Source organism: Dermacentor andersoni, chromosome 2 (genome assembly GCF_023375885.2).
Source record: "Dermacentor andersoni chromosome 2, qqDerAnde1_hic_scaffold, whole genome shotgun sequence".
Taxonomy (NCBI): Eukaryota; Metazoa; Arthropoda; class Arachnida; order Ixodida; family Ixodidae; genus Dermacentor; species Dermacentor andersoni.
The window spans coordinates 145995671-146020501 of NC_092815.1; the positions used below are offsets into that span (position 1 = coordinate 145995671).

At 47.4% G+C, this 24831-nt stretch overlaps 1 protein-coding gene across 1 annotated transcript; it reads right to left on the reverse strand.

Annotated features, from left to right (window-relative positions):
- Window positions 1-4425: 4425 nt before the first annotated feature.
- On the reverse strand, window positions 4426-20475 carry LOC126540955 (natterin-4-like). Its single transcript, XM_050187772.3, has 3 exons — window positions 20231-20475; window positions 8992-9224; window positions 4426-5627 (listed from the first exon to the last, which is right to left on the reverse strand). Exons 1-3 carry the CDS (start codon window positions 20361-20363, stop codon window positions 5304-5306), a joined length of 690 nt encoding a protein of 229 aa, XP_050043729.1. The 5' UTR covers window positions 20364-20475; the 3' UTR covers window positions 4426-5303.
- Between the last annotated feature and the right edge of the window lie 4356 nt (window positions 20476-24831).

Consider the following 24831-nt stretch of genomic DNA (forward strand, 5'->3'; position numbering starts at 1 on the left):
ATGGGAGCCGAACCAACATCCTACGCGTTACGTTGGAACACCATGGACCGAAGAATTGCTAAACCAGCCCTGTTATACGAAGGCACAGGTCTTTTTTTGGATTCGCTAACCACTGTGTCCCTCTTCGCTTTTACTATTTCGACAGCTTTTTGCCACATTTGCGCTTGAATGCCTTTTGATGTTTCTCGCTGCCCTGTCGTGATGAACACGGGCATCTTACTGACACCCTCACAGAAATTGCGCAAGCTGTGGCCTAATTGCTGTTGAAGGCTTTAAGTGTAACTTAGAGTTGCCGTGAAAGAGATTTTCAGCCCAGAAAAAAATGAACGTCATCATAAAGATTGATCCCAACAACGGCGGGTGCTCCCGAAGAACAAGATGTACTGAATGACTACTTTTCTTTTATTTATACAATACTGCGTACTCATGGTCGAAGCAGAGTGGTCTATACAAATACAATATAAATACACAAGAAACAGCAACGAAAAAAAGCAATAATAATACAGGCTCAGAAAGGCAACTTCACAGTTTGATCACTTGCTTTGATAAGACAGTTCTAGTCACTAATGGTTTTCGGGAAATAAGAAAACTTAAATTGGTCTGTGTGAGCAAAATATGGGGTTAGGACGTTTTCATTGCATTATCGGATGGGCCTGCTTGTTAAGGGTGACAAATGTGTTGATGCATCTAGCGCTAGTTTATTTTCCAAGAGTTGGGAAAGAAATTTTCATCTTAATTTTTGTCTTCGTGCCTGTAATAAGGGAATGCCATTTGCTTGCATTAAGCCAGAAGGTGAGTCTAATGCTGAAAAATTTGTTAAAAATAAACCTTACGGCCTTTCTATGAATACGTTCAAGACAATCAATGTTTCGGTTAGCATGAGAATCCCATATAATGCACGCATATACCAGTATTGGCCACACAAGAGCAGTATAGCAGAGCAGCTTAACATTAGTGAGAGCAGTGTTAAGTTTATGTTTAGGGACACAAAGCTTGCGGAAGGCAGATGAACAAACATTATCAATATGAAGACTCCAAGACAGGTTTGGTGTGAGTGTTACACCGAGATATTTATAGCAAGTTACTTCTTGTAATGGTGAAGACCGTAATATGTAGGTATATGACAGTTGAATGTTTTGTCGAGTTGCTGGAAGGTAGACAAATTTGCTCGCGTTGAGGGTCATTCCCCACTTCACACGCCATTGATGTATATTTGCCAGACTAGTGTTGAGATCGTTGTAATCGTTAGCGGAACTAATTTCTTTAAACAAAACACAATCACCAGCAAACAATCGTATTTCTACACCAGAGCGAACAACATCAACAACATCATTAACATATATTATAAAGAGCAAAGGGCTTTCGCATTTCTTTGAAACACGCTGCCCTAAGGTATACCGGATGTGGCCGGAAGACAGCCCGAGCTCTATCAACGTATCGTTTGCGATTATTCAAGTAGGCTGAAATCCAAACAACGAGTATTTGTGGAATGCCTATTGTTTCAAGTTTGGGAATGAGTTTACTATGAGGAATTTTATCGAAGGCTTTGCAAAAATCAAAGAAAATCGCATCTATCCTATCGTGTCTATCAAGGGATAATGCGAGTGAATGAAAGAATATCAAGAGTTGGGTTATGGTTGATAATCCTTTCCGAAACCCATTCTGATATTTGGTTAGCGTGCAGCGTTCCTCGAGGAAGTTTGTTATACTAGTAGCTATGATATGTTCAGTAATTTTACAGTATTGCGAAGGGTGTGAAAAAGGACGGTAATTTCCTAGTGTCAGGCGGTCCATCTTTTTAAATATGGGTGCAATTCGGGCTGTCCTCCAATCACTGGGTAGTTGTGAAGTCAGCAAATGAGTGAGAAAAATAATAACAAAAAATTTAGAAAGAGGTAAAGCATATCGTCTAGGAATACGTTGAGGATATTGTCGGGACCGCATGAAGTTTTGGTTTTCAAATTTAGTAACATAGGTACCACACCAGCATAAGAAATGAACAGTGCATCTGCACGTGAAAAGATTGTCGTGTTACATGTACAGCTTGAAACGGAAGTGTTAAACACGCTCTGAAAATATTCACTGAAATACTCGGCAATGACTCTCTGATCCGTTACGTTGATTCCGTCAACTGACATTTGTGATAATGTTTTTTTTTTCTTTTCGCTGATATAATTACAAAATTTACTGGGGTCACTTCTGATAAAGTTAGGCAAGGCAGTTCTCAAGTAATACTCTCTCGAGCTTCGCACAGCTTGAGCGAAGTGGTTCAGCGCACCATATATCAAATCCGCCGGTGCAGTGTCGTTTTTTTTAATCGCTTAACTTTGCGTTTCATCTGAATAATGCTGCCGGTTATCCAAGGTGTTTGCTTGTTAACATTTTTTTACTTGGTTGGGACAAAGTTATCCAAGCAGAAACGACACATTTCTTTGAATCGCGTCCAGAGTGCGCTGACACCTGCATCATCAAACTCTGTAAGACATGTTTCAATATGTTCAATTATGCGTACATCGTTAGCCCTAGAGTAGTCTTTAAAGTAACGAAGTAATGGATTTTTATGGCTGGTTGCTGAAACAAGAGCAAAGGTAACGCACACGAAGTTGTGATCAGAGAGGCGTTGTCCTATTTCCACAGTGCGTTGAGAGAAATTGCGGTTAATAAACACAAGATCCAATATTGAGGTGGAATCGACCTGTATTCGCGTCGGTACGTGAACTACTTGTAACAGGTCATACATAAGCCTAATGTCAAAAACTATGTTAACATGTTTTGAGGTATTAATGCCAGCATCAAGGCGTTCCCAGCCTGCTCCAGGTAAGTTCAAGTCACCAATTACTAAGAGCCTTTTATTTTCAAATTTAGCCATGTAATTTTTCAGTGTGCTAACGTATTCTGGGGTGACATCTTGTGGCCTGTACAGCCCAAATAAAATTAATCTGTGACCCCAGCAAGTCACCTGAATACATATGCATTCAATTTCGTCAACATCTTCCATTGAAACAGCTTCGATACAGCTTTTAACTAAGACTGCTACACCTCCTCCCGTAAAGCGCCTGTCTTTACGGAAGACAGTGTATACGATGGGGGGCAGACATCATCATCGGGCAGTTGATCGTGCAACCAAGTCTCAGTAACAACAATGATGTGTGGATCATGTTGCAGCATAAATATTTCGAAAGTTTCAGTTTTATTCACAATAATTAATTCACTCTACTCTCGAACACGCACCGATTTCGGCTTAATGTTCGTGCTACCTCACCGACATTGCCATCACTCTAATGCGCGTGGAGATTTGCCTCATGTGGCTCACTTCCGTAGGGTTGGCACGAGCTCTGAAGATGTGTAAAAACGTACACCACGTAAAAGCTGTTATACGGCGATGACCGTGCACGTCACACACACACACAAATATATATATATATATATATATATATATATATATATATATATATATATATATATATATATATATATATATATATATATGTCTTCGCCCATCGACTGGGAAAGCAATACCAACTCATCGCAATTCTCAGAGCGATTGGGTGACAATCGGGCTGCACAGGCAAAGTATGATTATACAATCCCACCAAGATAAGTTGCCTGCTTGAATGCAAAAAAACAACGAATACTATGAAACAAATGTAAAAGAACGAGAAAGACTTAATCAGATTGTCGGCGGCTACAGACTTAAAAAAAGTTTACCCTGACAATTCATACATGTGTTTTGTGTGCCACAGCACCGATACTTCAAATGCAATTATGAACGGAAAAATCAAAAGGCAGGGCTTACTGACGCAAAGGAATTAGCAGAGCAGTTTTTCTGGAGGAGCAGGACTGACGCCATAACAGTAGGAAGGGACCTATTTATTGACTTTAATTGCAGTACATACATACGTGACAGAGCACCAAACCACGAGTCTGTGCTTTAACAATCCCCGCCTAAATTCTGTTAAAGAGTCTGTGACACGCACTCGGGAACCCCATTAGATCTAACAGGTTTCAAATCATTTGTTGCTCTAAACTGCAAATTTTAGTGGACAATAACGAAACAGATTTTGCAGTCAAATGAATAAACCCATATGTGCAGCCTGGCCGCAGTGATGAAGCCTGTAGTCAGAAGGGTAGAAAACACTGGGCCGCCAAGGAAAGCCATAGCCAGGAAATCGGCCACTTAATCAAGAAATACGACATTTGTGGCCAGGCACGAAGACCATTCTTTACACATGCCGATGAAGGGGAGTCAGTGAGTAGAAAGTTGTGGGAATCACCAAGCACAGTAACCGAACAGCGCGGCAATAATGAATGCTTGATAAAGACTTCTAAAGAAAGCGCATGTGATGTTCGCTCTAAGACTTGCACTATCACAAATAGTTCCACCAGAAGTATACGGCTGAACATAGGCAGCAGAAGAGAAGATCATCATTGAGAGAACAAATATATTTCTATTTTGGACTTGCCTGTGGCGCTGAAAGATGTCGGTACACCTGCATTCGTTTCAATATGGACCAAGTGGTCCTGAAGTATGGGTCGCTGAGGATACGCTTCAGAAGCGTAGGGTTCTTTAGAAAGTGCAGCCGTATATGATATCCAATGACTTTCTGTTGCTGGCTACACTTACGGCAGCATAAGTTCGCATAATCAGCTTTTCCATAATGATTGCAAAAAGAAAGCGACTGTGGTTCATGAAAACCGGGCAACACTTGCAACACTAACTGCACCGTACAGCTCCAACCGTCTCACGGCGTCAGTGTTGAACCAGCAAACCAATGAATGCAAATAAAAGCCGTTGTGCTGCAAATGCCTAAAACAGCAATAAAAGCGATTTCATTAGCCAAACACCAATAAAAGCGCAGTGAAGCGGTAATACATCAATTGGTCAAGCAACACTCGGCAAAAAACAGTTTGCATCAGCATTTTTGTTCAGCAGTAAGTGTCTGCCAATGCGCATGGCCAACGCAAGGTTTCTTGTAGTTCCAGCTGGACGAGCTTTACAGAAATACCATTGCAGGGTTTCACGTAGCTTAAGGTTCACTATTTCATGCTCTTAATTACGGCGCAAATGGCAACAGACTGTGAGACACGTGTTGTCTTCTCGTCGTTTATCGTCAGAAGCAGTTGAGGCCACGTCCAAGGGCGCGGGCATCAGTCACTGCGCAGCTTAGCTGAGAACATTAACCTAACTCAATGGGTGCTTTAATGTCAGCACGTACATGCTCGTAGTTATCTAGGCGCTCGGGAAAACAACTCGCGGCGGCAATGAGATGAAGCGTGGTGGGTTCCAGTCCCTGTGCTGACGCTTAGGGCGGCGTGGTGGCCAATGAATTGTCTCTGCTGCCGCTCGGGTTCGGCCCGTCGAGCAGTTGCTGCTGCGCTTCCTTGTCCTTGCTCTTGCCCTTGGCCCGCTCGAAGTAAGGGTACTCGCCCTGGATAAGGATCTCGAAGTCGCGGTAGCGTATCTCCTTGCCCAGGTACGGTATGTATATGCAACGCTGCGACGGTATCACCTTGCCCGGCGTCAGCTCGCCCTTGTGCACGTGCCGGCCGATGTAGATGAGCTCGCCCGTCGCGCTGCGCCCAGCCGGTATTGCGTTGCGCGGCATCACACAGCCGCCCATGCGAATCTGCGATAGCCGAAAGAAGAAAAAAAATTGGTAAGCGCAAATGCCATCAGTGCATCTCGCGGACGCAGCGACAGACGAGATGCATGAGTAGTGCGAGAGCATGAAGAGACGGCTTCAGTTAGCGCTTCACACTCCGCGAAGTCTCGGAGTTTAAAGCAATGCCGATACCATCATGGACATCATCCGCACGTCTTCGTTAATGCGTTGGCATTCGGAGGGTCAAAGTGGGAAAAAATATAGCATCCAATTCACGCTGTGAATGTAGTTGGCGAGCGAAGCTGTGGTGTCACCTGATCCGATATGCCAATGTGACAAAACCTTCAACTGGGTCCTGCCGAGCCTGAGCCCCACGCCCTTGTGCTCAGGCCGGACAAGCTAAAACATTCTATCGACATTGCCGTTCCCGTAGCCACTCGTCGTGTTCACGCTGCTCTTCGGGAGTCCTAACCATACGTGGCCTTTCCACAGCGCTACCAGAACACAAGTGAAATCATTTGCTAGGTGAGTTATTCCTTTACATATGAAAGTTCAGTTACGTCACTCCCTGCTTCGTATGATACAGTTGCCGCTTCCCGTAAACTGCAGCTTGTGCAACCGTAATCTTTCCCGGGAAGCGCTTGGTGCAAACATTATGCGCAAAAGCGAGCTTTCGGTTGTTTTTTTTTTTTGCCCACACAGCCGGCGGTGGCGCTGCCACAGGTGCGAGCGTCATCTGGTGGTGCGGCAAGGAAACCAGTGGCGTTCGCGGCGCGTGCCTCCCGCTGTGATTGGTCGAGTTTTTGCCCACAGACACGACAAATGCATTGAGGGGGCAAGGCGATAGATGTATACAGCTTCGCTGTAAGAAGTGTGTGTTTGTGAAGTGTGGGGCGCCGGTTACGTGGTAAAGGTATAAATATATAGTGCACCTGACGTTGGTCTGCTCCGGACCACGGTCAGTCTTCGTTTCCCGAAGAGGCAGGACGTGTGTCGAGTGAGCTGCTCATCAACATTTTGCAAAGTGGGTCACGGGGTGACAATCATAGATCTGGGACGTCCGGGAGGTGGGACGACATGCTAACGCATTTTATCGGCATTCACTGCTAAATCACCACTGAATTTTTGAAGTTCACTTTGGAATGAAGACCTTTCTCGGCGCTATCCGATTACCATTATCCATCGGCTGCGGACTCCACCATATGACTGCCGACTTCCTTATCTTATCACAGCATGTAATCCTCCACCGCCTTCAACTTGTATTAACGCGACAGCGTTAAGGAGCTCGTGTCGCAGAAAAGCCGGTGTCGTCGGTGTCGGCGTCCGCGGCGTTGGTTGTGAGCGAAAAATTCCGGCAGGAAATTCATAAATATAAACAACTTGCAACATGGGCTGCGTGGGAATCGAACCAGGGTCTCCGGAGTGTGAGGCGGAGACGATACCACTCAGCCACGAGTTCGTACCTTCAAAACGGGACAAAATCGCCTTTAGTGAAAGCGGTGTTGCCTTAGAAACGTGCCGTAGAAAGTTATACTACGGTGTATATCGGTAATTATGACCATGTAACTTACAGAAGTCGCAGTTTCACGAGTAGCGAAGTACGTTTCCGCTACATTTCTTCTGCGCTCTGCGCACACACAGAGCCATCTTGCGGCAAACACAGAAGACCCCCTCCTCGCAATGTACGGCGCTGGCCCGACACGTGGCGCGCCACTCGCCCCATGACCGCGTCCGCCTTCATGGCACGTCGGGGCCCGGCTATCTCTGCCGATCGCGACGTTTGGCTGGCGTAGCGCGTTTGAGCAGGCGGTGCAAACGGGGTGCGATAACGCTATCGCGTTCCACCCTTGAAGGCGAAGCTTAAGCTTCCTCCAATTTTTTTCCCTTCCCATGGCACCCATTATACTGCTCTATAAATTACCAGTTAGATTTTCTGTCCATTACTTGACCTGCCCAACACCAATCTTCCTCTTAATCGCTACTAGATTGCCTGCTAAATTAGTTCAGTTTCCAATTCATATCACTATTTCCTGTCTCTTAATGTAGGACCGATCAATTTTCATTCTATCCCTCCTTGAGCGGTCCTTGGCTTCCTACCAAATGTCTGTTGTTGCTGTTTTTGCGTACGTGTGTGTGTGTGTGTGCGTGCGTGCGTGCGCACACACGGCACGTTGAGGTGCGATGCACGTCTCGTGTTGAGGAGTTCGTGGTGAGTGGTAAACACCGGCTGCGTTTTGAGTTTAGCGGGCCGCTGGCAGAGCCAGGGCGCGACTGCGTTTGAGAGAACTCTCGCCCACAAGGGTTCGACGGGATTTTCGTGGCGCGGGCTGCTTTCCCAGAGCGATTCACCCCTAAAGAAAGCCAAACGTCAGGCCGGGGGAACGCCTGTGCCCATTTAGATAACCGGTGGGTAACCGGCGGTCGCGGGGTTTCAAACCCACGACCTCCCGCAGCCGAGGCGGACACTCTACCACGAGGCCACGGCTACGGCAATTGACTAGGTGACAAATTCGCCTAGATAAACGTAAATATTTCACTGCCAGAACACGCTGCGTATCAGTCAGAAAATATTGTTTCTTCAATCCTCCTCCTCCCCCTTCCCAATGCCTCCTGTTCCTTCAGGGTAGTGAACATTTGTTTTCGACAGATTTCGCTTTAAAGTTTCCCTGACACTTAGTCAATAACGTCCTCATCTGTCAGACCCGTTTACCTCAGCGTCGCTTACGGTCTGCTAAAGGGGCAAATTGCGCGTTGAATCATTGAGGAGAACTATGTTGATTTCGCATGCTTAATAGGCCCGCGATATAACGTCTCCCAGGCATGCGAGTGACACACAGTCAGCTTGGCCACAGAATGACAAATAAGCCCAGAGGGCGCACCGTCAGGGTCCAAGCCGCGTCAATCGGATCTACAGCTGAGCGAGGGTGGCGTCCTGTCCAAGGCAGGACGCCACCCTCGCTGTAGATTCTCGCTGTAGACCATTCCGCTGCCGGCGTGAGCATTCTGCACACGTGCACTAGCATTCCTCCTGGACGGTTGCGAGCGAAGTGTTGGGATACGCCAGACTGAGCGCAGCAGACCGTAAACGCGGAGCTAATCTGAGCTTTATATTTTCTACAAGTTCTCGCCATAATTGTTCAACCATGATGTTCAGTGAGCAGTGAACGACCAGTGTAACGCTCACTGTTCATCGCGCAGAAGAAGGCGACCCGACTTCACTCCCAATAGTTCGCCTGCAGCCTTCTTTCTTAAGGGGCCTCTAACCCACCTCGGAAGGCGAGAGAGAAACCGCTAGCTTGGCTTCGAGTTCATAGTGGTTTATAGGGGCGCCTCAAGTGAAGCACGCACACGCTATGGCCGGTTGAACAGAAGGGTTGGCGTCGCTCACCCATTGGTAGTTGACCGACGGCGCCTTGACGAGCACCTCGTACACGTTGGACGAGAACTCGATCTGGTCGAGCGAGACGAAGCACACCTTGGCCGAGGGAAGGACTTTGCCCGGCAGCACGTTTCCCCGAAGCATGACGCGGCCCACGTAGAAGTTCTCCCCGTTCAGGTTCTGGCCTGCCACGAGCGCGTTCCGCGGCACGTTGCCGTCGTTGGCGCGCACCCAGTCGTCGGCTGCGCAGCACAGCACCGAGCATCAATTTTGGTGCGCCCCTGTGAGATGCCCCGTTAGTACATCGTGTCAAAACGAAGGCACTATTGAGAACGAATGGGGCACTGATAAACAAAAGGTGCTGTTCTGTGCACAGTCAAATTTCAACGTACAGCCGAAGGCTGTTACAACTACTAACAGATGGAACATGGTTATAGCGGCGCGTTTTGAGGACAGGACACAGACAGAATGCACGCAGGACAGACGCCGAACACAGGACAGACGCCGAGAGGTTGGCGTCTGTCCTGTGTGCATTTTTTGTGTCTTGTCCTCAAAACGTGCCGTTATAACCATGTTCCATCAAGCCAGCAACCAACTAGCCCATCGAAAGTCTGTTAACTACTAACAGTTTTATATACCATGTGATAATGTGATAACAGTATAGGTGGACTTCACCCACTTTGGAAGTAAGGTCGGTTGGCCTAAAAGTGTGCGCCTATCCCGAAGTCAATGCGCCCTAATACGGCTTCTACAAAAGCGATAGCTGTCACAAGAGAAGAATGCGAGAAACTCGCACGCAAGGCAGGCGTCAGGCGTTTGAAAGAGCGACTTTGGAACGAAGGAAGCGTGCTTGCGATCGTGGCCTAACCGTCCGAGCATTGGGCTGCAGTGCTGGAAGAAAGAGGTCCGATTCCGCCGTAGTCCACGCATTTCTTAAGAGCATTACAGGTAGACTTCATCCATTTTGGAGGCATCCGACCGAAAACTTTATGTACGTTCAGCGTACACGAACGCTTGAGAATGAACATGAAAATAGAAATTTTCAAAAGATGCGAAATACAGAAACAAGAACCACCGCTTTGATCAATGAGTGTGTGCAACGTCATTCGTAACTAACCTGATCGCATACCTACAGAGCTAGTGACCTCTGGCCTAGATTCCTTAGGTGGTTTCTGTCAATGCAGGCAGTTCCTGCAAGAACCCGACCAACGTTGTACCTAGCGGCATGCCTAGCTTCACGCTCACCGGCCAAGTCGTATGACCGACGCTGCCGCTTAGCCTCCTCAGCAGCTCCACGACGTGAGGCCCGCTCTTCTGTTCAATTCTCTGTGCAACGACACTTCGTCGCCCTTGCTTGTTCAAACGCAGCCGTTATGTCACCTTGATGAGCGAACAGGATGATGCAGTCAGCGCCATTCTGAATTTCTGAAGGCATAACAGCGCAGAGTATGATGCAATCAACGCCACTCTGACGCCAAGGCACATCCAGACGTCATCTGCCGGCGAGCCTTCTCTCGGCGCTCTCCGTTAATAATGGTGAATTCCAATGATGGAGTGTTCGCAGCTCCTGGTTCCCTTTTTGGAACACGTGCGTTCCAATGACAGGGCTAAAGCGCCAGGCGCGTTTTCAATGCGGGATCTCTAGCAGAATTCCACCCGAAACTAGTCCGTCTAGCAGGCCGAGCTGCTCCGGGAAAGCCAGTGGTGTGGACCGGAACTCTTTCGTGGCAATGGCTGACGTCATGGACGACTCACGGTGCGCAGCATTGCTTTTGCCTCTCAACAGTGACAGTTCCGATTCGGGTACCCTTCATGCATACGTGTGACGCTTAATACACCACTTACGGGCAGGTAATCGACAGGATGTTTCGCCTGCTTTGACAGCAGAAGCGGAAGGCCACGCGCAGGGTATCCTGGGTAATTCTGGATCCCGTCGACCAAGACGCTATGCTCTGGTGGCACGGGCTGCATTCTAGTCGTGGATTGGGAACCTTTATTTTACGCCAGAAAGTGGCGCTTTGATTGAGGAGTCAGTTGGTTGCTCGGAATCTGTCACTGGGTGGCGCCACCTTTCTAGTGCGAGGCATTGTCTCCGCGTTTCTTCTTTGCATCCGTGACGTCACGTGAAAGCCTTGCGCAGTAATCTCCGCAACAATTGCGCACTGACGCCAGCGCTACCACAAACGTAGCGTCCTCTTTCCATGCGCCTCCTCTCCCCACTCTTTCACAGTGGTGCTGTTAAAAGCTCGCTGGGTTTCTCTTGACGTGCGCAGCTTCGCCGAGCTGGGGGAGAGAGAGCTGAGAGAGTGAGAGTATAAAAATATCATCACGCAGCATATCGACGCGGCGAGGGTGGGTGGAGCCTAGCGGGGAAAAAGGAGCACACACGCGAGCCAGGAGCGCAGCCCGGTAGCGTGCCCTCTCCTGTGGCGCGCGAATTACTTCAGGCGAGAGAGGAGGGGCGTTTTTCTCCGGCGGCTGCTAGGGTGTTTCGCTGTCCTCCTCGCGCGCCGCTCCGTACAGAGTGAAGACAACCACGGTGTTGGCAACGCGAATCGCGGACGCCGTAGTAGGCATCTTTGGTGGACGCCGTAGGGGTGCGTTGCCGGCTTTCGTGCGTCTTGTGTGTGGTTTGGCACACTTTACCGTCCTTCCCCCAGCTCCAGTGGTCTCTGGTGTTTGCGATAGCAGAGCCACGCATAACTTATTTAAAATAGTGGCAAATCAGGTATGTTGGCGTGATTGCATTGTGGAAACCAGCTCAAGGAAAACACAGCACAACCGAAGGAAGGACAGGACAGAGTGGCAACGTGATGCACATATCGCATTCCCAATAAAGATGCTGAACAGTTTCCGAGTTCACTGGTGCTTTGTGCCTTCTTTCTCTTGTGATTTCTCTCACGATTTTCACGATCCACACCTCTTCGTCTCCTACCTCGACGTGCCCCTCTCCCACCAGCACTTCCATAGACAAAACGACCCCATCAGAGGGCCGCGAATGTGCTTGAGAACGTTACCACATTAGAACACCGCTGGCGTTCGCAAAACTTGTCTTATGTAAGTGTTATTCATCACTGGCGGGTGGTCGGGTGCCCGCCACACGATAGCGAACGACGCAATAGCGAGCTGATTGCCATGGCTTTGGCTTATCGTGGACAGTGTCGGCATTTGTTCAAGTAAACTTTAGCAGATCGGGCCAGGTTCTAAAGTGCATAACTTTATTTTAACTCTTTCGCTTGTTTTTTGTAGTGATTGGTGGTGGTGGGACTTTCCGATACAAAGGCGCCGATGCAAAGTGCACATAGTATTATGCAACCAAGTTGGGGAGCGCGTTGTTCGCCGACCGCCAACACTCACAGCTCTTTCGGAAGCACGTTTTGTCGAGCAAGAGCTTTCGGGTGTCTGAAGGTCTAGATTATGAAGGAGGCAGTTGAAGATGGCCATTGCTCGCGCCTCTAGAGACATCACGCATATATAACGAATTTGCTTATACAGGGCGCTTCCTTTTTCTTTTTCATATACAGAGCTTTGCAAATAGCTATGAGTGTAGCAAATATGCCTTTCATGCAAAGAAGTTCCTAGGCGTAACAGATGTACCTGGTCGCAAATAACGTAGGTTTCAGAAGACTAATTAACAGCAGTGTGTTAATTACCATTATATTAGAACCTTGGGGACAGTTTACATGACAAGTTTAGAAGCAGTCACATTTTAATCCACAATTCCTTGTTTGTTTGTTTTTAATCTTGAGAAAAATCTGACTTACATCGAGATATTCATCATCAAATTACAACTCTGAATCCAGGAAATATCGCAACCGATGGCGCCTCTCTGCTACTTCAGACGGAAATTCCCCATGACGAAGTTTTTGACGAAATTTGAATGGCGACAAGCCGCGAAAAACACTGATAGAGCATGTCGTGGCAGATGCTAGCCAGGCAAAACGTGCCGTCTCAGTATTCGCAACGACTGGCCACGACGCTACGATTCCGTTGTGCTTTTTGTCACGGGGCGCTTCCGTCTGGCATGATAGCGGATCTGCCTCCCAGCGCGTTCTGAACTCGTGATACGGTAGCAATCTGTAAAGCTTACACACATATATACTGTATTTCGTAAGTCAATAACTTATGTGTCCCTTTGCAATACATCGCTTCGCGTCACCTAGACTACCAGCCACCCGTGGGTCCTACAACCATGCCATATCTAAACAAGGCTGGCTACTTATTGGCAGTCGCATGTGAGCACATTTCTGATACGCAAAATCTTGGTTCACGCTAACTGCTCGTTCATGCCGCACATCAAAGAACAATGTGTGACGCAAAACCACCATGACTCGGATACAACACAAGGCGACAGGATGTGTATCTCCAGCCGTACATCTCGTCAGTTTGCTCTCTGATCATCGTCGTTCCGAAAATTATAAATTCTAGGGTTTAACGTACTGAAATCAAGATATGATCATAAAGCACGCCGTGGTGGACCATTCGGGATTCATTTCGACCATCTGGTGTTCTTTAACGTGCACCCAATACACTGTACACGGGCGATTTTCGCATTTCACCCCCATCAAAATGTGGCCGCCGCGGCCGGGATTCGATCCCGCACCCTCGTGCTTAGCAGCGCAACGCCAAAGTCACTGCGCCACCATGGCGGGTATCGTCATTGCTATACGCTTTTTTGACGTTCCCTCTGCGCTTTATTCACAGACCAATGGTTACGGGGTGCCCGAGTCGCAAATCCCAGCGACGGCTCCCTCAGGCTAATGAAAACTGATTTCGAAGGGCATGCTTCGCAGTTCTACAGGCGCCGGAAGGAACGGAGGACGTCATTGTCGCTATTTTTAGACGTCATTTAATCGTCCTGGGTATCGCTGTTCCTTCCCTCAAAAAAATATTAATTAATACGAAAAAGGAAACCAATTCTGGCTGGTACTTGCAAACAAGTATGAACCCTTATAACAGAGACATTAAGATGGCATAGAGGTAATGAATGGAACCGTAACTAGGCTGGCTTCAGAAGCAACAATTGAAGTGGGAGGCAAGACACCAAGGTAACCAGTAGCCAGCTCTCCCAAGTAACAAAGGAACGACAAAGAACGAAAGTGTCTAACTTAAGAGATAAGTTTCGTCGAACTGTCAGAACTGATCAACAAGGCGAAAATAACGGATATTCTAAATTATAACGTGAGAAAAACTGAGAAAGCAGTAAAAAATGGACGCAGCATGAAATCAGTGAGAAGAAAACTTGGCATAGGACAAGCCAAGATGTATGCACCGAAAGATAATCAGGGTTATATTATCAGCAATTTCGAAGATATAGTAAAACTAGCGGAAGTTTTCTATACTGACCTGCACAGTACCCAGAGAAGCCAAGATACTTCAATTCGAAGTAGTAAATAACAGGGTACAGACACTCCTTCTATAGCTAACGATGAAGTTAGAAGGGCCTTGCAACACAGGAAACGGGGAAAAGCGGCAGGAGAAGATGGAATAACAGTCGATTTAATCAAGGATGGTGGAGACATAATGCTTGAAAAACTGGCGGCTCTTTATACGATGAGCCTATCGACTGCAAGGGTCCCAGAAAACTGGAAGAATTCGAACATTATACTCATCCACAAAAAGGGAGACATTAAAGAATTGAAAAATTATAGGCCCATTAGCTCACTCACAGTATTGTGTAAAATATTCACCAAGATAATTTACAATAATATAAGGGCAACACTGGACTTTGGACAACCAAGGGAACAGGCTGGCTTCAGGAAGTGATGCTGTACAATGGATCACACCCATGTCATCATTCAGGCAATCGAGAAACCTGCAGAGTACAATCAGCATTCCTGTATTGCTCTCATAGATTACGAAAAGGCATTCTTTCGGTAGAAATACCAGCAGTCATAGAGGCATTACGTAATCAAGGAGTACAGGACGCTTACGTCCTGTGCTCCTGTGCTCCTCAAGGGCTGACTCCTTGAAAAACCCGAAGAAATTTAGGCTCTTTTTTTCGGGTCTCCCTTTTTCACCTTGTGTATTCAGAGGTGAAAATAAAAATATCGATGATGATGATGATTATGATGATGATGATGATGTCGATGATTATGATATCTTGGAAAATATATACAGAGATTCCACAGATGCTTTAATTCTCTACAAGTAGGAAGATACCCATACAGAAAGGGGTCAGACAAGGAGACACAATCTCTCCAGTGCTATTCACTGCATGCTTGGAAGAAGTATTCAAGTTATTAAAATGGGAAGGCTTAGGAGTTGGGATCAAAGGCGAATATCTCAGCAACCTTCGGCTGCCAGATGACGTTGTCCTGTTCAGCAACACTGCGTATGAGTTACGGCAACTTATTGAGGACCTTAAGAGAGAGAGTGTAAGACTAGGGTTGCAGATTAATATGCAGAAGACAAAGATAATGATTAATAGCCGGGCAAGGGAACAAGAGTTCAGGATCGCCAGTCAGCCTCTAGAGTTTGTAAAGGAGTACATTTACCTAGGTCCATTACTCACAAGAAACCCTGATCATGAGAAGGAAATTTACAGAAGAATAAAAATCAGTTAGAGCGCATAATACGGCAGACATTGTCAGCTCCTGACTGGAAGCTTACCATTATCATCGAGAAGAAACGCGTACAATCAGTGCATTTTACTGGGGCTGACATATGGGGCAGTAACTTGGAGACAGACAAAGAAGCTTGAGAACAAGTTAAAGACTGCACAAAAAGCCATGGAACGAAGAATGTTAGGCGTAGCGTTAAAAGACAGAAAGAGAGCAGTGTGGATCCGGGCAACCGGGGCTTCGGGGAACCGGGGATAGCCGGCACTCTAATTGACACTAAGAGAAAAAAAATGGAGCTGTGTAGGTCATGTAATGCGTAGGTTAGGTAACCGGTGGACAATCAGGATTACAGAATGGGTGCGAAGAGAAGGGAAGCGCAGTCGAGGACGGCAGAAGACTAGGTGGGGCGATGAAATTAGGAAATTCGCAGGCGCTAGTTGGAATCTGTTGGACCAGGACAGGGGTAATTGGAGATCGCCTTCGTCCTGCAGTGGACATAAAAGATGATGATGATGATGATGATGATGATGATGATGATGATGATGGCGGTGGCGGCGATGGTGGTGGTGGTGGTGGTAATGATGATTATGATGATCGATCACGCCAGGGTTCGCCATGGCGCATTAATTTTACCATACCGACTGGTGACCTTGGATACGACCTGATGTGACACGAACGTATATGGAGAGTCACGTGACGTTTAACTTTTCTGTAGAGTTATGGTTCAACTCACGCGCGACAACGAGAGAAGGCTCATATGACAAGTAGCTACTGTCTGGAAAGACGATTCAACACGCATGCACCACCGATACGCCGTCGGGCCTTTGCATCCTACTTAAGCTTCTAATTTATTCAGCGCCCATGGGAGACACGGTGAAAGTTACACTGGATTAGAGGTTTCGGCGCATAAATCACATCGCGGGGTGTGTAGCAAAATTACGCGATCCTGCACGTAAACTATACTACAGGCGCATGGCGCCTCCATTACAGGTTATTCATTCACAACTCCCGCGGTGTCCGGCGCGACAGCCCATCAAGTGCGCACCCATGCCTTCGAGAGCAGTGCAGAGAAGCCCACAACGTCAGCGGCACGAAAGTAACGCTGGTCTCGCAGCAAGGCACGTCGCCTTAACGCTAACAGCGCGTGGCACACTTCAGAGAGTGCAAAAACGGCTCTTCGACATTGAGGCCGAGCCACGCTGGCTTTAGCGCCACGCTTGTCGAAATTGCCGGCGTCAGAACGCCATTGTTGCACAATTTCTCCTGGGGAAGCTCGCGTGTGTGCGCGCATGTACATGCCTGTACACACACGCACAAGCACACAAACGCGCACACGCACACCGCAGGCTGAGGGCCCTGATTTTTTCCGTTCCACAAACCTCTCGGTTGGGGGCCCAGAGCACCGCACCCCACCCCTGCTGGCTCTCGAGTGAAACGTCCTCAGCTGAACGCGCACATCCTCCGCGCTGCTTCGAGGCCGCTTCACAGACAGCTTAATCGCGATCCGTCACGCCACGGGTCGCGTTCCCCGGGCGAAAAACTATTACCGCGCTCGCAATTACGCGCTAATGCCACGGCTCTGGATAGAGAACGCCGTACCTGGGGCGCAGGCAATTCGGCGTCCCTCGCGCTTATACGCAATGGGCTTCGAGCAAGAAAAAGCGCCAATAGGGGCACCAAGCGCCAAGTGTGCGCGGCGCGCTGTCTTCTCGGTGGCCGCGTATGTGACAAATGAACGAGCTCACGCCTTCACGGCTCGGCACAAAGAAGAAAATAAAGAGGAGTGCGAAGTAAGAGTTAATCTGCCGCCGACGGTAGGAAGAAAAACAGAGTTCGTGTGACCAGTTTATGCGCGGTGCGCCTGGCCGACATTCGCCTAACGCGAAAGGCACGGCAACACGACGTACGTGTGTCCGTATATTCATGTGTCTGTTCCCACGTATGTTATGCGGCCTCGAAATTATTTCAGTGTCCAGGACCTGGAGCTCTCTGTTGCTCCGCCTGAATGAGGGGCGTTAGTGGCTACCGACGAGTTGCCGTGGGTGACATGGCAGCCGATAGACGGTTCAGTAGGCAATTTGTTTTGCATTAATTTCTATATACACCCAAGTGTACACGCAGGAGCACCTAACAACAAACTCGCTTCTTTTTTCGTCTTAACTGAGCGACTGAGTTGAAGAAAAAAAGGAACGCCAGTTTTAAGGTATCGCTGCGAACAAACGTACACAAGAGTAGTACGCTTCGTGCAATTAGCTCATCATGCAAGTATAGAGTTCTCATTGACTCGTTCAACAACTTGTTCAAGTTGACAAGAAAATATCGACAATTAATCAATACAAGCACCACTGTATTGATGTCAGTCTGACATGTAGCCTCAATAAAACCTTGTTAAGTTCTTACAGACTCGGCGATAGTTGCAGCGACTTCGTACGCCATCACATGCATCCATAATTTTCACTGAGTATACATGAGTTCTTCACTTCGACCTACCGCACTGCCTTTGCTCGGCGGCTGAGCAATGATGTTCGAAAGTATGTGCTTTAAAAAAACCGTACTTGTAGACGATTGGATGCTATATCGACCATCACTTGGTCGCATGGCACAAGGTGTCTTTTTTCTTACCGTAATAAATTATTACATTATGTTTATAGAGTTCTCTATTTGTGTAGATTTAATAAAGTGTTTCTGTTGCAAGTTGCACTACCATCCGTCCTCTTTTCTTGTTTTAATGCGAAAGCATTATATACCCCATGAAGCGGTACTATCGTATGTCCGGCGTTAACATCCGATGGCACCAAAACCCATGTGACCAAGTGATGACGTCACGTTCCTGGCGCTGCCGCGAACCTGCTGCGGCTCGCACTGCGAAGTCCCACGGTGAACAGCCATGGCGTCGGACGGACGCCGTGGCCCACACCCGAAACAAGTTATTTTGCCCAATTCGAAAATTCAGTTCACCCGTGTTCAAGACCGGCCTGGCCCACTCCCGAAATTGGCTTTGCCCAATTCGAAAATTCAGTTTACCCGTGTTCAAAGCCAGCCTGACCCACCCCCAAAATTGACTTTGCCCAATTCGAAAATTGACCTGACCCACGTTCGACACCGGCATGGCCCACTCCCTAAATAGAGTTGGCCCACCCGCAAAATTTGGGTCGCCCATCCTCAAAACTTACTTTGCCCAATTTGAGCTCATGACTAAGCGAAAAGTATCGCCCGGAAGAACCATGCTGATTTCGTATTCAATGGACGTAAGGATACATAAGTTCCTCTATATTTTTCTACTTGATGCCTGAAAGACATCGGGATGGACAGCCTTATGTACTAACTGGCCAAAATTTGTTCTTGAACACTTGCATTTGTCGGAGCCTTCCATCCTACTAGATCCTAAATGTCCGTTGTCCCTGGAGCTAGCCACAGCCCTGCGCACGTGTAGTAACTATAGCATAACTATTTATCCTGATGCAACTTCCCAGGCATACGTTTCACCAAAAAGCCACGGTTTGGTGGCTTCTTTTCAGCTCGCGACCGTGGTACCAAAGAAAACAGGGCCAGAGTTGTTGAGCGACAGCTGTTATTTTTTCTTCTTTTTTTTTTTTTGCAACGATTTCGCTTCCGCTTCATGTGATATGAAGTTCAACGCCGCAGTAAAATGAAAGCCGACCAGTGGAGCATTCACCTTTCGGCCACCCTATACCTGACAAGACACTACGTGACCACCGTGCCGCGAAAATGGTGCTAGTGCAAAAAGTCGCTGACAACAAGTTATTTCTGTCACACTGCCGACGTCGTTCGCACATTCTAATTGGTGCCCAAAGTAAGCAATGCAAGCATGGCCCTAGATTCAGCATGAAGGAAGCCTTGCAAATGCGAGTGTTTCACAAACCTCCGAAAGATGTTTGTCTCTTTCTTTCTTTCTTTCTTTCTTTCTTGTTTGTTTGTTTGTTCTTTCTTCCCTGTGCTACAGTATGAAAGGCTTGTTTTCGAGGACACGGCATTCAAGCCCTGTTGACTGCGCAACAGTTATAGACGACTCCACTGCAAGTTCCTGGGGACTATTTATAGAGCCCTCTGGTCTGCTGAATTCACCTAAATACGTTCTCAAAAGCACCCGAAACAGTGCTATCATGCGCACTTGGTACGTGCTCCCCTCAGAAGACCTGAGGAGGGCGTTCTGTAAGAAACTGTCAATTTTGGCTGTTGCTGAAGAGCTGATTGGTTGGGTACCAGCGAGAAAGAGACAGGCACGCGCAGTTGGTCTCCTTCTCACTGGTACAGCTTCAGCCAATCTGCGGTGCCCAAATCGACAGCCCACTAGGTAGGCACTTACAGAATACTTCCCCTCCCCTCCTTGCTCTCACATCCCGGTGAAAATGTCGATAAGTTTAGAGAGTGGTCGAGAACATTTACTGTATCTAGCGGCACACTTTAGAAAACGCTAACGAATCGTTCTGCGTGTCTCTCTCCATAAGAACTTCGGCACTTCGCATAGAAGCGACTCTGTTCGCGATCTGTGCTGTAATCCGGACGCACGGCATCGGAGCGAGAACCCGGTCGCAGACGCGGCTCAGGATTCTTGAATACAACACGTGTGCTGTGGGCGTCTGGCACGAGTTTTAGATGTCATACGCAAGCATGGATCTTGGGTCTCCCGCTCGCGAGGAGTTCGGGAAAATTGTCGCACCCACCTGTGGACTCGGACGACTCGTACTCGGACTCACTCTCGATGTTGCGTCGGCACCGGTCAGACAGCGACAGGGTGGACATGCTCGACGCGCTGGCGCCCGACTGGGAGCTGGCGCCAGCCGCAGAGGCGGCCATTTCAGCGGGGACCCCCGCCCGTTCCTCGTCTTTCTTCTCCTCCAAAACAAATTGCCGCCGCTGCAGCGTTCAACACCATGCCCCGCTTTTTGTGGACGTGGCACTATGCCGTGTTATAGTCAACGATGACGGCCCTCCGTAAACGATGTCGGCGTCGTTCGCTTCGTGTTCTAAGCAAGCGCGCTGCCGGTACTGCTTTGCCACGACGACCAAGCCAGCCGCTTGCGCCATCATCACCACCGTTCATCGCCGCCACCCGAAAACGAGCCGAGTGGCGGGAAACTGGCAAACACATAGAAATGACAGGACAGGACATACAGGAATTATATAGTACTAACGAGAGGGTGGCAGGTCTAGTGAAACTTAATAAGAGATACAAAATGAAGGTTGTACAGGTCTATGCCCCTACAACCAGTCATGATGACCAGGAAGTCGAAAGCTTCTATGAAGACGTGCAATCGGCGATGGGTAGAGTGAAAACAAAATACGCTATACTGATGGGCGACTTCAATGCCAAGGTAGGCAAGAAGCAGGCTGGAGACAAGGCAGTGGGGGAATATGGCATAGGCACAAGGAATAGCAGGGGAGAGTTATTAGTAGAGTTTGCGGAACAGAATAATATGCGGATAATGAATACCTTCTTCCGCAAGCGGGATAGCCGAAAGTGGACGTGGAGGATCCCGAACGGCGAGACTAGAAATGAAATAGACTTCATACTCTGCGCTAACCCTGGCATCATACAAGATGTGGACGTGCTCGACAAGGTGCGCTGCAGTGACCATAGGATGGTAAGAACTCGAATTAGCCTAGACCTGAGGAGGTAACGGAAGAAAGTGGTACATAAGAAGCCAATCAATGAGTTAGCGGTAAGAGGGAAAACAGAAGAATTCCAGATCAAGCTACAGAACAGGTATTCGGCGTTCACTCAGGCAGAGGACCTTAGTGATGAATCAATGAACGACAATCTTGTGGGCATCATTAAGGAGTGTGCAATACAAGTCGGTGGTAACTCCGTTAGATAGGATACCAGTAAGCTATCGCAGTAGACGAAAGATCTGATCAAGCAACGCCAATGTATGAAAACCTCTAACCCTACAGCTAGAATAGAACTGGCAGAACTTTCGAAGTTCATCAATAAGCGTAAGACAGCTGACATAAGGAAGTATAACATAGATAGAATTGAACATGCTCTCAGAAACGGAGGAAGCCTAAAAGCAGTGAAAAAGAAACTAGGAATCGGCAAGAATCAGATGTATGCGTTAAGAGACAAAGCCGGCAATATCATTACTAATATGGATGAGATGGAGTGACTGAGGAGTTCTATAGTGATTTATACAGCACCGGTGGCACCCACGAGGATAATGGAAGAGAGAATAGTCTAGAGGAATTCGAAATACCACAAGTAACGCAGGAAGAAGTAAAGAAAGCCTTGGGGAGATATGCAAAGGGGGAAGGCAGGTGGGGAGGATCAGGTAACAGCAGATTTGTTGAAGGATGGTGGGCAGATTGTTCTAGAAAAACTGGCCACCCTCTATACGCAATGCCTCATGACCTCAAGCGTACCGGAATCTTGGAAGAACAACAACATAATCCTAATCCATAAGAAAGGGGACGCCAAAGACTTGAAAAATTATAGACGGATCAGCCTACTGTCCGTTGCTTACAAACTATTTACTAAGGTAATCGCAAATAGAATCAGGAACACCTTAGACTTCTGTCAAGCAAAGGACCAGGCAGGATTCCGTAAAGATTACTCAACAATAGACCATATTCACACTATCAATCATGTGATAGAGAAATGTGCTGAATATAACCAACCCTTATATATAGCTTTCATTGATTACGAGAAAGCGTTCGATTCTGTCGAAACATCAGCAGTCATAGAGGCATTACGGAATCAGGGTGTAGACGAGCCGTATGTAAAAATATTGAAAGATATCAATAGCGGCTCCACAGCCACCGTAGTCCTCCATAAAGAAAGCAACAAAATCCCAATAAAGAAAGGCGTCAGGCAGCGAGATGCGATCTCTCCAATGCTATTCACAGCGTGTTTACAGGATGTATTCAGAGACCTGGATTGGGAAGAATTGGGGATAAAAGTTGATGGAGAACACCTTAGTAACTTGCGATTCGCTGATGATATTGCCTTGCTTAGTAACTCAGGGGACCAATTGCAATGCATGCTCACTGACCTGGAGAGGCAAAGCAGAAGGGTGGGCCTAAAAATTAATCTGCAGAAAACTAAAGTAATGTTTAACAGTCTCGGAAGAGGACAGCAATTTACAATACGTAGCGAAGCACTGGAAGTGGTAAGGGAATACATCTACTTAGGGCAGGTAGTGACGGCGGATCCGGATCATGAGACGGAAATTATCAGAATAAGAATGGTCTGGGGTGCGTTTGGCAGGCATTCTCAGATCATGAACAGCAGGTTGCCATTATCCCTCAAGAGAAAAGTGTATAATAGCTATGTCTTACCAGTACTCACCTACGGGGCAGAAACCTGGAGGCTTACGAAAAGGGTTCTACTTAAATTGAGGACGACGCAACGAGCTATGGAAAGAAGAATGATGGGTGTAACGTTAAGGGATAAGAAAAGAGCAGATTGGGTGAGGGAACAAACGCGAGTGAATGACATCTTAGTTGAAATCAAGAAAAAGAAATGGGCATGGGCAGGACATGTAATGAGGAGGGAAGATAACCGATGGTCACTAAGGGTTACGGACTGGATTCCAAGGGAAGGGAAGCGTAACAGGGGGCGGCAAAAAGTTAGGTGGGCGGATGAGATTAAGTTTGGAGGGACGACATGGCCACAATTAGTACATGACCGGGGTTGTTGCAGAAGTATGGGAGAGGCTTTTGCCTTGCAGTGGGCGTAACCAGGCTGATGATGGTGATGATGATTATGATGATGATGATGATAGAAATTACGCTCAAGTATGAAGTCTCGTGTGTTAGTCAAGAGGACGAGGCATGTTTTACTTGCTTACTTACTTACTTTACTTACTTACTTACTTACCTACTTACTTACTTTACTTAATTACCTACACACTTACTCATATATATATATATATATATATATATATATATATAAAGACACAATTACTATTTCATTACTAGAAAGAGCCTGTAAATGCGTCTGTCAGTTAACTTATAGTTCCCCGCCATATACGTGATTATCACACACACATGGTGAATGAAGAAAAATGTTATTCGAATATGTTGCCCTTAAATTATATAAAATCTCAAGATGGTACGATAACAAAAGGTAATTATTGCATGACAGAATTCTCTAACCCGGCACAGTAGCAGCAGTATAGCGTATATAAAGATAGACATTTCTTACAATCAGCGATTCAACAAATAATGCTATTTGTGTATTAGTCTACAGCCAAAATGTATGGCTAGTCAAGGCACCTAGGCAAGTATTGTTGAAGTTATACACATTACAGCAAAGACAAGATAAAGACTTATTCGCAGGCAATAAGAAACAACTGCAGATGCTTCCGACCTCGCCGAACATACCGACGAGGGAAGGGAACAGCGTAACACGCGACGGAACTCCCGACCTCGCCTTCATCACTCAAACCACGCGAGCCAAATCGCTCAACACAATCTAAAACTTAGGCAGCGATCACTACATATTAAACGTAACACTACAGGATGGACGCCTACGCAGGCAGATCGGCACAACTAAACTCACTGACTGGCGAACAATCAGGGAAGCCCAAGAACGGGACACCGACACAATCACGAACCTGGAATACTGGTGCGACAACCTCCGTTGACGTAAACACCACCACACAAAAGAAATCGCCAGAACGGAAGAGACCCCAGAAGTGGATCCCCACTTACTACACCTGTGGGATGCCAAACGGGGCCTCACCCACCGCTGAAAAAAAAAACAGAAAAACAACAGGAAACTGTAGACGCGCCTAGCACAAATAACAGCGGAAGCAGAAAAATATGCCATGCAACTCGCCTCGGTGAACTGGTATAGATTCCGCGACTCCTTCGGTGGCACCCTGAATACGGCCATCCTCAAAGCCATCCTGGACTCCACCAACACCAAAGGAGAAGGACGCAAGGCTCTGTATTGGTTACTACACACCTACCCAGGTAGCCAACAAGACCTCATCGACGCCATCAAGACCAAGTGCTATGGAGATCCCGCTCCCACACAACCATGTACGACACCCTACACAGTACAGCCCAACCCACTAATGGACGTACCTACCACAGAAAACGAAATGAGAGCGGTCATCGCAGCCACCACCCGTTACACAGCGGTGGGCACGGACCACATCACGAACTCCATGATCAGAAACCTGAGCGACAAGTCCATCACCGCGCTCACGGCCTTTCTCATCCAACACGAAGGTACGGTGCCGGCGATGTGGAAACACGCACGGATAATCATAATCCCCAAACCGGGCAAGAAATTGGCAATTGAAAACCTCAGACCCAT

Bases quoted from the DNA above. Each gene is read 5' to 3' on its own strand.
- LOC126540955 (XM_050187772.3), bottom strand. From the start codon at position 20,363: ATGGCCGCCTCTGCGGCTGGCGCCAGCTCCCAGTCGGGCGCCAGCGCG. The intron at 9,225-20,230 runs GTGGGTGCGACA...TGTGCTGCGCAG, and splicing joins CGAGTCGTCCGAGTCCACAG to CCGACGACTGGGTGCGCGCC. The intron at 5,628-8,991 runs GTGAGCGACGCC...CGGCTATCGCAG, and splicing joins CGTCGGTCAACTACCAATGG to ATTCGCATGGGCGGCTGTGT.